The 13,945-nt window shown below is 44.3% G+C and overlaps 1 protein-coding gene across 4 annotated transcripts in view; it reads left to right on the top strand.

The window, feature by feature from the left end:
• Positions 1-13,945, top strand: part of bahcc1b (BAH domain and coiled-coil containing 1b) — a 160,132-nt gene that overhangs the window by 103,644 nt on the left and 42,543 nt on the right. For all 4 annotated transcript variants that reach the window (XM_087276649.1, XM_087276650.1, XM_087276651.1 and 1 more), the window contains exons 4-11: positions 1,730-1,852; positions 1,938-3,932; positions 4,739-4,853; positions 4,997-5,187; positions 5,348-5,506; positions 9,310-9,506; positions 10,025-10,379; positions 12,023-12,814. In XM_087276649.1, coding sequence (XP_087132775.1) covers positions 1,730-1,852; positions 1,938-3,932; positions 4,739-4,853; positions 4,997-5,187; positions 5,348-5,506; positions 9,310-9,506; positions 10,025-10,379; positions 12,023-12,814 — 3,927 coding nt within the window. The remainder of the gene's footprint in view (positions 1-1,729; positions 1,853-1,937; positions 3,933-4,738; positions 4,854-4,996; positions 5,188-5,347; positions 5,507-9,309; positions 9,507-10,024; positions 10,380-12,022; positions 12,815-13,945) is intronic.

Genomic DNA, 13,945 nt, shown 5'->3' with positions numbered 1-13,945 from the left:
TGTGTTTTGTATGCTGTGGGACAATGGCTCTGTGGAATGCAGAGGATGAGCATTATGGACTGCTGTTTACTTTGGACTCAGACCGTTAAACTTTTAACTGCGTCCAATTAAACTGTGTGCAAGGACAGGATGTCTCAAGCAAATGCATGCACAAACACAGGAGCGCACACTTAAAAAGACTAGGATACTCTATACTACCAATTCACTGGCAGAATGAAACACACACACACACACACACACACACACACACACACACACACACACACACACACACACACACACACACTCTACAGATGGCTGTAATAGCTCTGTGTTGTGGGCGGCTTAAGTGCGTGACCCCTGTGTGCCTGGCCATTGACCTCTGCTGCTCTGTGGTTGGGTTTCAGCCATGTGCTTGGTTTACACATAAATACACCCTATACTGTAGCCTTCACTGTCTCAGGACACAGTTCAGTATCCTTAAAGATGCAGAGTCAAGCTGTGAGGCCATTTACCTCCCTTAGAGCCTTTGGGATGTAAAGGCATAGCTGTTAATAGAATATCTTGTATTAGTTTGTGTCTTTATGTAGTGTCATTTGTTAATGAGTCATTAGCTATGTTTCAATCCAAGAATGCCAGTTAAATTAATGCGCAAAACTGAAATAGTGTATAAAAGAATCGTAAATAATACAGGTTTCCATTTCAGTCAAAGAGAAAAAAAAAAGTCGCCAAATTTCTTGCACTTCAACTTGCGCTTCAGAAGACAATGCAGACATGCAATGAACGTGTGGTGGCTTTCAGATTATTATTGCATTACAATCAAAATCAGAACAGTTGAGCAGTTGTGTATAGGGCGGACATTATATATTAAGATAGTTAACCTGCAATTATATAGTGTATAGCAGGGATCACCAAACTTGTTCCTGGAGGGCCGGTGTCCTGCAGATTTTAGCTACAACTCTAATCAAACACACCTGAACAAGCTAATCAAGGTCTTACTAGGTATACTTGAAACAACCAGGCAGGTGAGTTGAGGCAAGTTGGAGCTGAACCCTGCAGGGACACCGGCCCCCCAGGACAGAGATTGGTGACCCCTGGTGTATAGTGTCCTTCCAAAAGAGGGTAATGTGTAAGTGTACGTGTTCAATGAAGTGTACCTGTATATTAAGTGTATGTGTTGTCCTCGAAGTCCTAGAATGGTTTGAATCATCTCTTCATACTGTATGTCTTGGATCTGATCAAGTGGCGCTGCGCAATCTCTAAAGGCCTTGGGATGGGCATCCCCAGGTGGAAATAGAGAGCAAAGAAAATAATTAGTGTTGCTGCTGTTCATAATGTATTTGAACAAGAGATAATAATGTTAAATGTGACAATGTTTACATTGTTTACAAATACATATGCCACATTTTCTTCTTTTTTCTCCTTTTTTCTTTTCTTGCCTTTCGCCGTTAATGGAAGAAATAAAAGTTTCTACATAAACAAACATGTAAAACATACATATTTCTAACAAGGTGTTAAATTATTGTAAACAGAAGTTCTGAAAGCTCTTGTTTAGTTAAGCTACTCATAAATGTCGGGTAAAGAACTGAACTTGTTTGTGCAGGGGTTTCTGGGAAAGGTTGTACCGTGCTTTAGGGCTTCATGAACCTGAGTCCAGCCACAGCAAAAGGCCAAAACTGTCACTCTCTTTTGTTACATTTGTTTATCCTGACAATGTTCTCTCTCCATTCTCTCTCTCTCTCTCTCTCAGCCCCAGGGTATCCCCGCTTTTCAGGGAGTCTAGCCCCCACCTTCCTGCCCATGAGCCCCCTGGATCACCATGGCAACAGCAGCGTACTTTATGGACAGCACCGTTTCTATGACACTCAGAAAGGTGAGTGAGGTTCAGTTTCTTTTGTCAAGCAGCCTACAAAACTTAGACATGCAAAACTATGTCTAAATTTGATTTCTTTCCTTAGATTTCTATCTACGAAGCCTCCCATCGCAGCCCCACCTTCTCTCTGCAAATCACAGCCTCCCACCGCTTTCTAGAACTGCTCCTGCCCACCCGCTGGACTCCTGCAGTCGTGAGAGGGAACCTGGAAGCACAGTTTCCCAGAAGAGCTCCAAAGAGACAGGTGTAGCGGAGCGAAGAGTAGGACCCGGAGGAAAAGAAAAAGAAAAGAGTAAACAAGAATCTAAGCAGGATCGTCATCATGGTCCTCCCACCCTTCATCACCACCACCAGCATCATCCACAGCATCATCCCCAAGGCCTAGAAGATGACTTTCGGCACAAAGATGACCCCAAGCACCTTAGCTCCTGCCTGCTTAGCACTAAGACGCAGAATGGCTCTGATCCAGGGGCGGCCACCAGGGGCTCTTTACCCAGTTGTGTGGGTCCTGGAGCCTCCAGTCTGGGGACTGGCCGGCAGACAAGTGGAGACAGTCACTGTTGCAAGGAAGGGGTCAGTGGAGAAATGCGAATTAGCGAGCCAGCCTCAGACTGCCTTCGTCACAGTGCCATGCTGGGCCATGCCCACCCAATGCCCTACTCCATGCCCCCACCTCTGGGCCTAGGCTCTGCAGTGGGAGGATCCTGGCTGCATCCGAATCATCCACACCATCACCATCCTCATCATCCCCATGCAGAGCTCTTTTGTCCACCTCCCCCTGCTCCACTGACCATGCCCACTGCTCAGGAAAAGAGCCTTGGCAGAGACTCTGAGGTTACAGGGCCCACCTTTGTGCCCTCTGTGGGGCCACTGGGAGATAAAATCAGTGGACCATTCCAGCTGGGGAACCATCACTGTCGAGGTGTGGGAGGTGGTATGATTGCAGTTGGTGGCAGTGCAGGGAAAGAAACGAAAACTCCTGAGAGGAGTAGCAGTGGAAGTCGAGCAGCTAACCTACTGCCTCAGAATAGCTGCCAAAGAAAATCTTCCCAGCAGCAACATGCATATGGTAAAGCAGACAAGAGTCCAGACTGGCCCCCCGGCCCCCATTTACGCACAAACGAGGTTCAGCACAGTCAGAATCAGCATACCCACTCAGCACGTTCATGTAGCTTGGACAGCAGTGAGGAATCTGATGCCTTTCGTCCCTCTCTGCCACAGGGGACGAAGGGTGGCCACCAAGCTAAGAGTAGCATTTATGCCAGCACTCCACCTTTCCGGGACTGTTCTCACTCAGGTCCGTCAAACAGGGCATCGTCCGAAGGTAAAGGAGCCACGGAGGTTGAGTGTACTCAGAAAAGCAGCCAGAGGGTTGCACGAATACGTCATCAGCAGCACAGGGCTAGCACTGGTGGACAGGGTCCAGAGATGGAGCCTAACAGTACCACACAAGACAAGAGGAAAATGGACATGGAGTCAGCATCACAAGGATACGGCGGGAATCGGACCGGAACTCATCCCTCCTGGGAAGTGCGAGGACCCCAGCCTCGGCCAGATGAAGAACCACACAAGGCTTACAACTCTTTGGGTGCTGCTTCCCAGACTTCACGTGTGGACCAAGGGCCTCTTCCCCCTCTAACAGCCCCGCAGGAGGCCACACTGGGCCCTCAGGGACCTGAAAGCAATGCCATGAGGAATCTGATGAAGTACAGTAGCCAGCAACCACTGCTGTTCACTCAGAAGAGCCCATTTGGTGGTCTGGGCTGCCTCAAGCAGGGAGCAGTAGCTGGGGAGAGAAGTGAGAGGAACGAAAGAAGCGACAAAAGTGGAAATGGTTCGAGCTGTGCTCTCCAGGAGGGAAAGCAGACCCTGCCCCCCAGGAGAGCCTCGTCATCTGGGGAGAACGAGCGCTCAGAGCGGGTGGGCAAGGACTCAGGCGAAGCTCAGGGGGAGGGAGAGGTGCGACAGCCCCCTGTAGGGATAGCAGTGGCCGTTGCCAGGCAGAGAGAGCCCCCGTGCCGCCTGCCAGACGGGCATCCCACCCACAGCCACCATAGCAGAGTGATGCCCAGCATGAAGGGTAAGCGACTCCCAATGGGAGGTCTGGTGTGTGTGTGTGTGTGTGTGTGTGTGTGTGTGTGTGTGTGTGTGTGTGTGTGTGTGTGTGTGTGTACAAGTGTGTATTCTAACAAGCTATATATAATTTTTCAGTTTACTGGATGTACTTGATGAACTTTTGGAAACTTCATATGTAAAAATATAACTTGTGATTAAGGGAATGGGCACAAATAGACGTTTTCGGTTGTTAATCTAAATCACTTGTCAGCTAGTGATATTTTGTTGGAGTAACCTTGCCAGATTGAGTGTCTTAGGTGTTACATTGACTGCCAAATTGCTCTTATATCTTCATTAAACCACAGTGTACAATATTTTCTCTCTCTCTCTCAAAAAAAAAGAAAAAACATGCCAAGATTGTGCAAATGTAGGATGACAATTAGCAGTTTAAATCACTATGGCTATCGTCCAGTGGATATTGTCTAGTTATAACACATTGACTGTTTTAGATACCTGTAAATGCTGCTTTTTCAGGCAGGGCACAGTGATAGAGAGACAGCAGGATGTTTTATAAATGTGCCTTTGGTTCCTGTGATAACTTTCTATGGTGTGGAATTTAAATGGTATCTTAAGAAAAATAACAAAAAATTGTGAAAAATGTTCATTTATAAAAACTGTTTTCACATCACATACAGTGCATCAAAATATAATCTGATCAAATCTGCAGTGAGATGGGTAGTTCCCATTTTTAGACACTGAGTTTTGTCATGGAGTGACCATACAAAATAGTGGTGGTTGTCCAGATTGTGGTCCTGACCTGTTCTCTGTTAGGTATTGGACACCCAATGTACCCGCTGGAGCGGGAGATGGATGAAGAGAGGAAAAGAGTTTGTGAGGAACAGCTTGGACTGTCTCCATTTGACAGAGAGAGAGAACTCCTCCTCAGGTATGGCTGTTAGTTTCCAGTTGAATTCATGTTTTTTTCCACAGTCAGTTGTTTCTATGAAAAAAGTCCAACTTTAGGATACTGCACTGTAGTTTTATTGCCTTGGAGAGTAACACTGTGCCATTCTGATGGCCTTCCCTCAGGGAAAACAAAGACAGAGTTGAGTTTGCCAGAATCCACCCCTCCAGTAGTTGCCATGGAGATTTGACCTCACACCTTATTGTGCCAGGCGGTAGCCAATTAGGCACTGAGCCATCTGCTCACGCCCACCCCACCCATCATCACTGGATGCCTCGGACAGGAAGTCCCTCCCTTTGGATGGGACACTCTTATGGTAAGCAAATGCCAAATTGTTTTGCTAATTTGATGGTGTTAGATTACAGTGTACTTTGAGTTTCTGCATGTATATTTTAATTAGAAGTAGTTTAATTAATAATCAATGAAGTGGTCATTAGTATTGAAACATAACTCAAAATCTTAATGTCTCTGTTCAGGTCTCAGTCATGCAGCATTGCACCAGAACTTGACCCCAGGCTTCTCTACAACCATGCCAAGCCCCTTGCAGCCAGTCTTGCCCCTGCCTCAGGACCCCTCCGCCGCCCTGGTGGTATTGCCTACAGAGCCAGTGGCCCACCCTGCCACCCATCACCTTGGTAAAAAATGACTTGTATTGTAAAATTGCATTTTGCCCCACACAATGGTGAAATAGAAATTCTTTATGTGGGTGAACTTTACTTTTAACAGCCAGACAGTAACATCAATTGAATCCATATCCGTTGGTTCGGTTTCAAAATTCAACACTAAATTCCTTCCTCTTGGGTCCAATGTCCCATCCCCCACTGCACGGTTTCATCTCATCCCCTTCTGCCCCTGTATCATTCTGTAATCATTATTGTGAAACGCTTCACTAAGCCAAGCAGGCATTTACAGCACATTGTAGTATGGACTTAATGGGAACAGTTTCACAAGCGGCCCTAATGCACACTCTGAATGCGCAAAGTGGAATTATTCAAACTGTTTAAACAAATTATCATTTCAAGTAGATAGCTTGCGTATTTGACTTTGAGTGTGTGTGGGGGTGAGGGGGGCGCATGCATAGATAAGCATGCGCGAGTGAGAGAAAAATGGAGATCTAAAGTCACTGTGTGGGTGTACGTTTCAGGGTCTGTTGGTTTAGATTAAATTTGTATGAATACGTTAGTGTTCGCACAGCAGCAGCATTGGCCCAGGTGGGCTTTTAGGAGTTTGTCTCTTTTGCGTCAACGTGGAAGGTGAAGGGGTGCTGGGGAAAAATAACAATTTAGGGATGAAAAGGTTTTGTTCTCTTTTATTCGTTTTGCGCAGATCTTTTTTTTTTTACTTTTCAATAACTACCTGGTAAGGATGCACAATTTTCTGTTATTTACTTTTTTTACTTGGCCATTCTCTAATGCTCAAGGATTGTCTTTACAATTAGTAAATTAATAGTTATTTAATCTCTCAATTATTATTATTTTTTTGACATATACTTTAAGTATTAATGTACATTGTACTTTTTAAAATGATTGATTTTTGCTTTATCACCGTTTAGAGCAACTTACAGTAGGCAGTAAAGAGCCATCAATGCAAAGTGAGTTGTATCCCTATTCTACCTGTACATTGAGTTACTTTAAACTAAATGAATTTTTAAAATCAGCTCGTGATGGAGGTTGTGTCATTCTCTGGTGTGCCATGCTGCCTGAGAAAGGTTAGGATGTGGTATGCTTAGCATCCCTTTAATGGTTTTAAACTCTATTGCACTGTGCCTTGTCATGCCACGCTGTGGCCGGCTGTGCTAACGTGTCTGCACAGTTCTGGGATTTGTGCTTTGATTTGTTGTGCATCTCTGTATGACTTTCCACCCTATTATACTGTGCCTTGCTGTGCAGTGCATCATTGTGTGGCTTTTTGCTGTATTGTGCTGTGCTCCGCTGTCCTGTGCTGCATGCCTCTGTACGGCATTCCTCCTCCCCACACTGGCTGTGAAATTTAATTAGCTCTCTGCTCCTTAGCGTCACACTCCCCTTTCCGCAACAAAGAAGGGAAGTGCATCCATTGGATCCCTCCCTAGGGAAACATAACCCTGTCCCAGTAATCTTTCCCAAACAAAGGTCCTTGCCATACATCAGGGAAGGAGGGGCGGAGAATATGCAGCATGCAAAACCAAATGGCTGAAAGAAAAACATATTGTGTTGAAATTTCTGTGGGCTGAGGCTCAAGGCTGAGACTAAGTGCTTTGCACAGCTGCGCTTCATCCCTCTACACTCTCTCCCTCTTTCTCCCCCTGCCTTCGTCCTTCCCATCTGATCAGCTTGTTTCAGAAATGACCGACTCCTTTCAAATATCCTGCTCGCTTAGTGAATAAATGGCACAAAAGTGCATCTGAGATGCGCAGTCACACATAGGCAGACTTTCACTTGAAGCGAAATGTGTGGTCCACAATTCAGCACTTTTATGTTGGAGTAACTCACCTAAAGCAGTTAATTCTGGCATGATCTGGCATTTAAAAAAATTCCCTACTTTGTGTTCAAGAAAAGTATATTATAACAGTTCGAAAAACTATAATGTAAAGTAAATGATGACCAAATTGTCTTTTTTAAAACACTCCAGTCAAATTCCAATAACTTTCCTTAATTCTGTTATTCATGTTGCCCTAAACATCCAGAACATAAGTGCCCACTGATTCAAGCCAGTATCTTGTAAACTCAACTTTGTTTCCATTTATTTAGCATAAGCCAGTCATAATGTTGGCAATTTTAGTTTAACTCTTTTATATTGTGTTTTCAATCAGAGACATATTAGAAGTGAGTGAAAGACAAACCATAATACATTAATTTCACAATATTAAAGAAAAAAATATTAGACGGTAATTAAACACATTCCTTACTCTCTGAACCACACTCCAAGGAAAATAAAGAAAATAAACAAAAACAACAATAAAAAAGAAAAACCAAGCAAACAAACAAAAAACAATAACAAATAAGTAAAGTAAATAAAAAACTAAAAATAATAAAAATGACACATAAGTATACCTTTACTGCTAAATGTCAGATATCAGACAATTTCTTTTTCTAATGCACTCTTAGACAAGTTTTTATCATTCAAAAGCAAGAAAAAAGACGGATACAGACAGGGTTAGATATGTAAGACGAGTTACATTAAATAAATAAGGCAATTTTTAAAAAATACAACAGAAAAGGTTAACAAACTGTATAGAAATCTTCTGTTTGGCCATTATTGTATATCTAGTTTTCTCTATTTGAATAAACAGGTCAAACATCCAATGAAAGTAGCTGGGCAAAGAAGGCTTTTTCCAGTTCAGTAGTATAATTCTTTTCGCAATTATTAAGCAAACGCCTAATACACTTGACTGCAAAGATGTCAGCGATAAATTTGTAGGATTAAGTCCAAACAGTGCCACTAAAAGACATTGGTTCAACTTTTAGAAGAAAAACATTAGAGATTGATTTAAAAATTGACTTCCAATAAGAAATCAACTCTGGACAAAGCCAAAACGTATGATTAAGTTTAGCTGGATCTGGTCGGCATCTGTCACAAATAAGATCAATTTCTGGGTTTATTTTAGACAGTTTAACTTTTGTCCAATAAGTTATGTGTAATAGTTTACACTGTATCAGTAAATGACAAGCACAGGTAGAAGTAGTATGTACACGATGAAGAACTTTTAACCATTCTGGTTGGCATTTTTAGTTTGCTATTTGCATGCAGTATGTATCAGATGGCCTGTGGGCTCTACCAGGACAACAGGTGACCTTAAAGCTTCTGTGTCTGTCTCCCCTCCTCAAAAGTCTGTCCCTGGGTATAACATCTGTGCTCCTTTTTAAGGCCAACACCCATCACCTAACCCTTATTACAGGCTTAATAACCAAGCGCATGCTCTCGTGAATGAGTGAGCCATTTGGGAGTGGACCCCTCTTGGCCGTTCTCAGCAGGCTGTCAGGAAGGTCTTGTCAGGGGAGCCACATTCATGTGACAGTTTGAGACAGCAGCGCTGAATCGTCTTGACTGGCACTGCGGCTTTCATGAGCCAGAGATCAGGCTAGTGTAGCTGGTGAGCTCACTGGTGACCATCGTTTTGCGTTAATCCACTGAGGTATGGCCAGACGAGCTGTGAGTGCATGGGGCAGACGATGATAAAAGGAAGTTTGCATTCACTCTCTGCCCACGGGTTGAGTGCACAACATGATGAGGAAAGAGATGTGGAAATGTGAGGGTTTTTTACCCTTGGGACTGAGGATGACTTTTGCAAAGAAAAAAGAGAGTGAAAAAAGAGGGACGGAAAAGGGGTGGAATCTTATAGCCGTAAATCAATAGGCCTTCAGAGCGATAAGTGAGACTTGCCTTGAGGCGAAAGAAAAACCTTTGTTCATACTTTTCTCATTCCTGTATCTTTCTCTCTCTCGCTTTCTCTCTGTAGATGTAATGGAGCAGCAGGGACTGTGGCCCCCTGTTTACGGAGCCCGAGGGCCCACCTCACACATGCAGCATCCCGCAGTCTATTCCCGCTCCCAGTTTCTACGGCAACAGGAACTCTACGCGCTGCAGCAACATCAGCACCAGCAGCACCGTGCAGCACAGGCTATGGAGTTGGCGCACAGACACAGTCACTCACAGGTAACACATGGAGGAGGATTTGTACACACGGTTAGCCCTGCTTCCTCATACACCTCAAGGTGATTTCCCAGCAGCTATTTCTCTGCGTCTTTCAGCAGACCTACCCAGGACGCCCGAGGTTGCGAAAGGCCTGTTATTCCTGCTCTCAGAAATTCATAGCAGTTTTAGCCAAAAGAATGGCCAGCTTTCATTTTCAAAGTGCATTTTAATGTTGGACATTTTGAAAGAGTGGGATTCTTCTCAGGAACGGGGCCGGTTTCTGCTTTTATCTGACTTCTTTTGTACAAAGAAGCAGAGCAGAATGCAAGTGAACAGTGGATCATTAGCACCCATTGTACTGCATCCCTGGTGGATGTCCTTACGTAAGAAACCTGAGACGACTGAATCATAACTAGCTCCATGTTAAAGTCCATATTTATTGCATTTCAGTTGTGAAAACTAGGAATAATGTTGACATGCATAGTGCTTGACTTCACAATGTATGCTGGTAGTCTCTTAAATATCTTGTGTTTCTGCAGAGGAAACCTGAAGATCCCCCGATCGATCTGGTTGAGGGACCATCTGAACCCCACGCACCCAAACACACCAAGCCTTTTTCCGTTGGACCTTCCCCTAAACCTCCACCCTCCTCCTCATCCCCTGGGGGCTGTGCTTCTCGTCTTTCACCCTGCTGTCGCTCACCAGCCCCACGGTCCCACCTCAAGAGTACGCCCTGCACACCCTGCCCTGAACCCAGCCCGGCCGTGGCTGCCCCTCGCTCCCCAGCGCTCAGCCCCCATTCCACCCCCCACCACCTGCCAAAACCTGCTGAGTCCCAGGACAAGAGGGGTGAGGGCCAGCCACCACAGGACTACCCTCAATCACTGGAGCCTGGTGAGTTGGAAAATGACACCATTCATAAATGTTATTTAGGCCCAATCCCAATTATATTTTTGTACCTCTACTCAAAGGGAAGGACTTCAAAATTTAGCCCTAGAAATGGGACAGCACTGCAAGACCTGCACACGTCATCATATATCATCACGATCTCTTACTTCATATGAACTCGACAGTGGTGACTGCTCTAGTTATTCCAGTTGCATTATTTTTTGGTATTTATCTTCAGGAAATCACTGAAGGCATATATTATGTTATCATAAGTCTATTACTTTTTAAAGTCGGACTCATGATAGCTTGTGTTCTACATGAGTCCGACTATAAAATTTAATGGACTTGTTTATTTGGAGCAATAATTAATTCTTTAAAAAAGGGTGAAAAGAGTAAAGAATAAAGCCAGAATAGTGCTTTCATCTAGCTCGCTTCCTATCCCAATGCCCTCGTATTTGCGTCAGGATAAAAAACAGCGACTAGAGGAAAGAGGCTGGAACATTTCATTTCATTCTCAAGGTTAGGGTCTTGCCATCGCGTCTAGCTCCACAAACCCCTGGGGGAGAGGGAGTGAAGTGAAGGAGAGAAGGAAAAAAAGAGGAGACGGCCGAATAGAAAAAGACCCTGACCACAGGGACAGTCAAAAGAAGAGAGAGATATTTTGTTGCAGATAAGATACACAGGGCCTTTTGAAGGACTTGTTGCCCTTTGATTACTGAAGACAATCATCCTGTTATGTGAATAGAAGTGCAAGCACTGACTTTTCACTTTGTATTTGTGTCTTTACACTATTGTATCCATTTGTGACACATTTGAATGTGCAAGAAAGCACAGATGCTGTGGGGAGTGGCCCGCCATACAAGGTAGGTGCGATAGAGACAGACAGGAAACAGTAGGGAGGTCAGCGAGACAGCAGACAGGGCCTCTCTTATCCTTCAGAGGTCCTTGAGTGCTGGCTGGCGGAGGGATACGCATTCATCTGGCGGATGGATACCATCAATAACACAATGCTGAGGTGACAGGACTGGCTGTGCAATCACACCAAGACACCATGCTGTCATCAATATACCGAGCAACACTGTAGATCTCATATACACTCACACGTACTTGCTCTTTCATTCACGCAATGTTCCCTGTCCAATTGTTTGCACTCGTGTGCCAGACGAGACAAATACACACTTTCACTTAAAGACTAATTTATACACAAACATTCCTCCATGCACTCTTTCTCTCTCACACACACTGCATCCATAACAACTTGAACATAATTCAATATTCATGGAAAATTCGCTCATGCCTGTGCCATAGCCTTTATGGCGCCGGCTCCATTATGAGTGTGAGTTATACTAGATAAACGGAGCGAATGGTACACACTGTCGCTAATGCTTCTGTATACAGCATATATATCACCCTTCTCTGCACTTCAGCGGCAGGGGGCCGTGCCCCTTAACTGACAAGGTCATATTGTGATGTGTATTACAAATGAATGGTAATGGCTTGCTGGTTCGCTGTGCGCTGAAGTGTGTTTCAGGAGCAGTTAAATCTTTATGCTTGTAATAGAGTGACTTCAAACAAGGTTGAGGAGCCCAAACCAACATCAATGTTTATGGAAACACTCAATCAGTTTTATTCTCATTTTTGTCTTGTAGATCTCCCTCCTGGCTACACTTACCCTGCCATTGCCATGGGTTACAAGGGTGGACCCTCCCCTCAAGAAGTCCAATTGGCTGAGCATGCAGACTTGGAGGCGGAGCAAGCAGAACCTGCTGAACCTGCACCCCGGCCACACCCACTTTCACCCAAAGGGGAGGAGCCTGTGTGCCACACTGGAGTCGGCTCTCCCATTAGAATATCCAAGGAAATAGAGGATGTAGAGGAGGAGGGTGGAGTGATAGAAGAAGATGGACAGGTGGATGAAGGGCAGGTGGATGCCACTCTTTCCCAAACTTCTCTTTGCCCCACCTCTGACACCTCTGTCGCAGAGCCGTTTTCAGACAAAGCAACCGCGATACCCAACAGCCAAACATGTGGAATAGTTAGCCCAGCACCAGCTGAAGAAAACAATGAGCGGGATATGGACCTACAAGTTCCCATGATAGCTCCCTTGACCACCACACAGAATTTACAGTCTGTGGAGCCTACCAAACATGACCTAGACAGGACTGTTGAGGATGGGTGCACACCTCCCACTAACTCATCCACTCCACCTTTGTCCCCCTGCCCTGTGCCCTCTGATCTGGGGAATCAGTACCCTGGGAGCTGCATATGGAGTTTGGAGCTGCTCATCGCAGCAGCACTATGTGCTACACGAGATGCACGCATGGCAATGTCTGTACCAGTGTCGGGGAATGCAGTGGCACCTAATTATGGCATAGAATTACTGAGTGAACTGGCAGAGTTGGAACAATCCCAACAGCAGAGGAACAACACAGGAGAGAACGGTAAGGACAAGCATACACGTGCACACAGTACTGAGATTATCAGAATTGTGAATATGGACTGTTCATTGTTCAATTCTTAATTGTTACTCGTTTTTTAATCTCTATGCAAGTGTACAATGATTTTCCAGATTTTGTAACTGATATAGGATAATAATGAGGTTCATATTGTGCAAAAAGGTTAATGAAAGGGTTAAGTTGCCCTGTACTGTATATTTTTGTTTGCACATTTATTAATGTTCTAGCTGATCAAAAGTGGCAGGGTTATGGTTACATGCATCTTGTTTCCTTTCTTATTGTTATTTGGATTGGATGGTGGCAGAACTGAATGCAAGTTATTTGAAAGTGGCAGGTTTTAAGCCCATCACATGTTAGAGACATTATTTGCGATCCTCCAATTTATTTATTTTAAATCTTTTAGGGAGCCTTGAAGGTGCAGTATGTTTTCTGCCATAATGCTTACCGTTTAGCATAATAGATTTGAAAACACAGTCCCTCCCCTGCTGTCCAAAACCATGCCTCCTGACATCACGAATGTGCACTTTATGAGCCATCCTTCCTCTCTACCTCTGAAAATGCACATCACGTGATAACACAGACACAGACGCACACACAGCCATGCGCTCGAGACAGCAGGTCCAGGCAGTCAGAGGACTGCTTCAATCTTTCACTCACTTGTACTTAGTCATTTTAGCGAACACCTCAGATACTGTTGACTGGTTCCTGTTGGTTGTGCGTCTTTTTTACCGACGCCAATATAACGACACAGATCACTGCCTATTCACGAGTCCCGCAGACAAAAGTGATTGACAGGTAGTAATTATGTGTGTATCTTGCCTTTATTCATTTACTGTATGATTTGTTTATGGGTAAAACAAAGACCATGCAGGTCAGGTAGTTTAAACGGTAGGCTACAAATAATTAATTGGTCATTAATGAATTAATTATTCATAATCGAAAATCGAATCAAATCATGACTTTAGAATCGAAAATGTAATCGAATCGAGGATTTGGAGGATCGTGACACCCTTAGTAGCAAGCAAAACTTGTCATGATGTGCAATATTTCATGCATGCAAGGATCACTGGTCTTACTCTCTCACATGCTTTGTCCTAAAGGGACTATGGTGCTTGG

The sequence above is a fragment of the Danio rerio genome, chromosome 12 (assembly GCF_052040795.2).
Source record: "Danio rerio strain M-AB ecotype USA chromosome 12, GRCz13ab, whole genome shotgun sequence".
In the NCBI taxonomy this organism is placed as follows: domain Eukaryota; kingdom Metazoa; phylum Chordata; class Actinopteri; order Cypriniformes; family Danionidae; genus Danio; species Danio rerio.
Note: the sequence above shows the minus strand (reverse complement) of the source record. Positions and strands in the feature narration are given on the sequence as shown.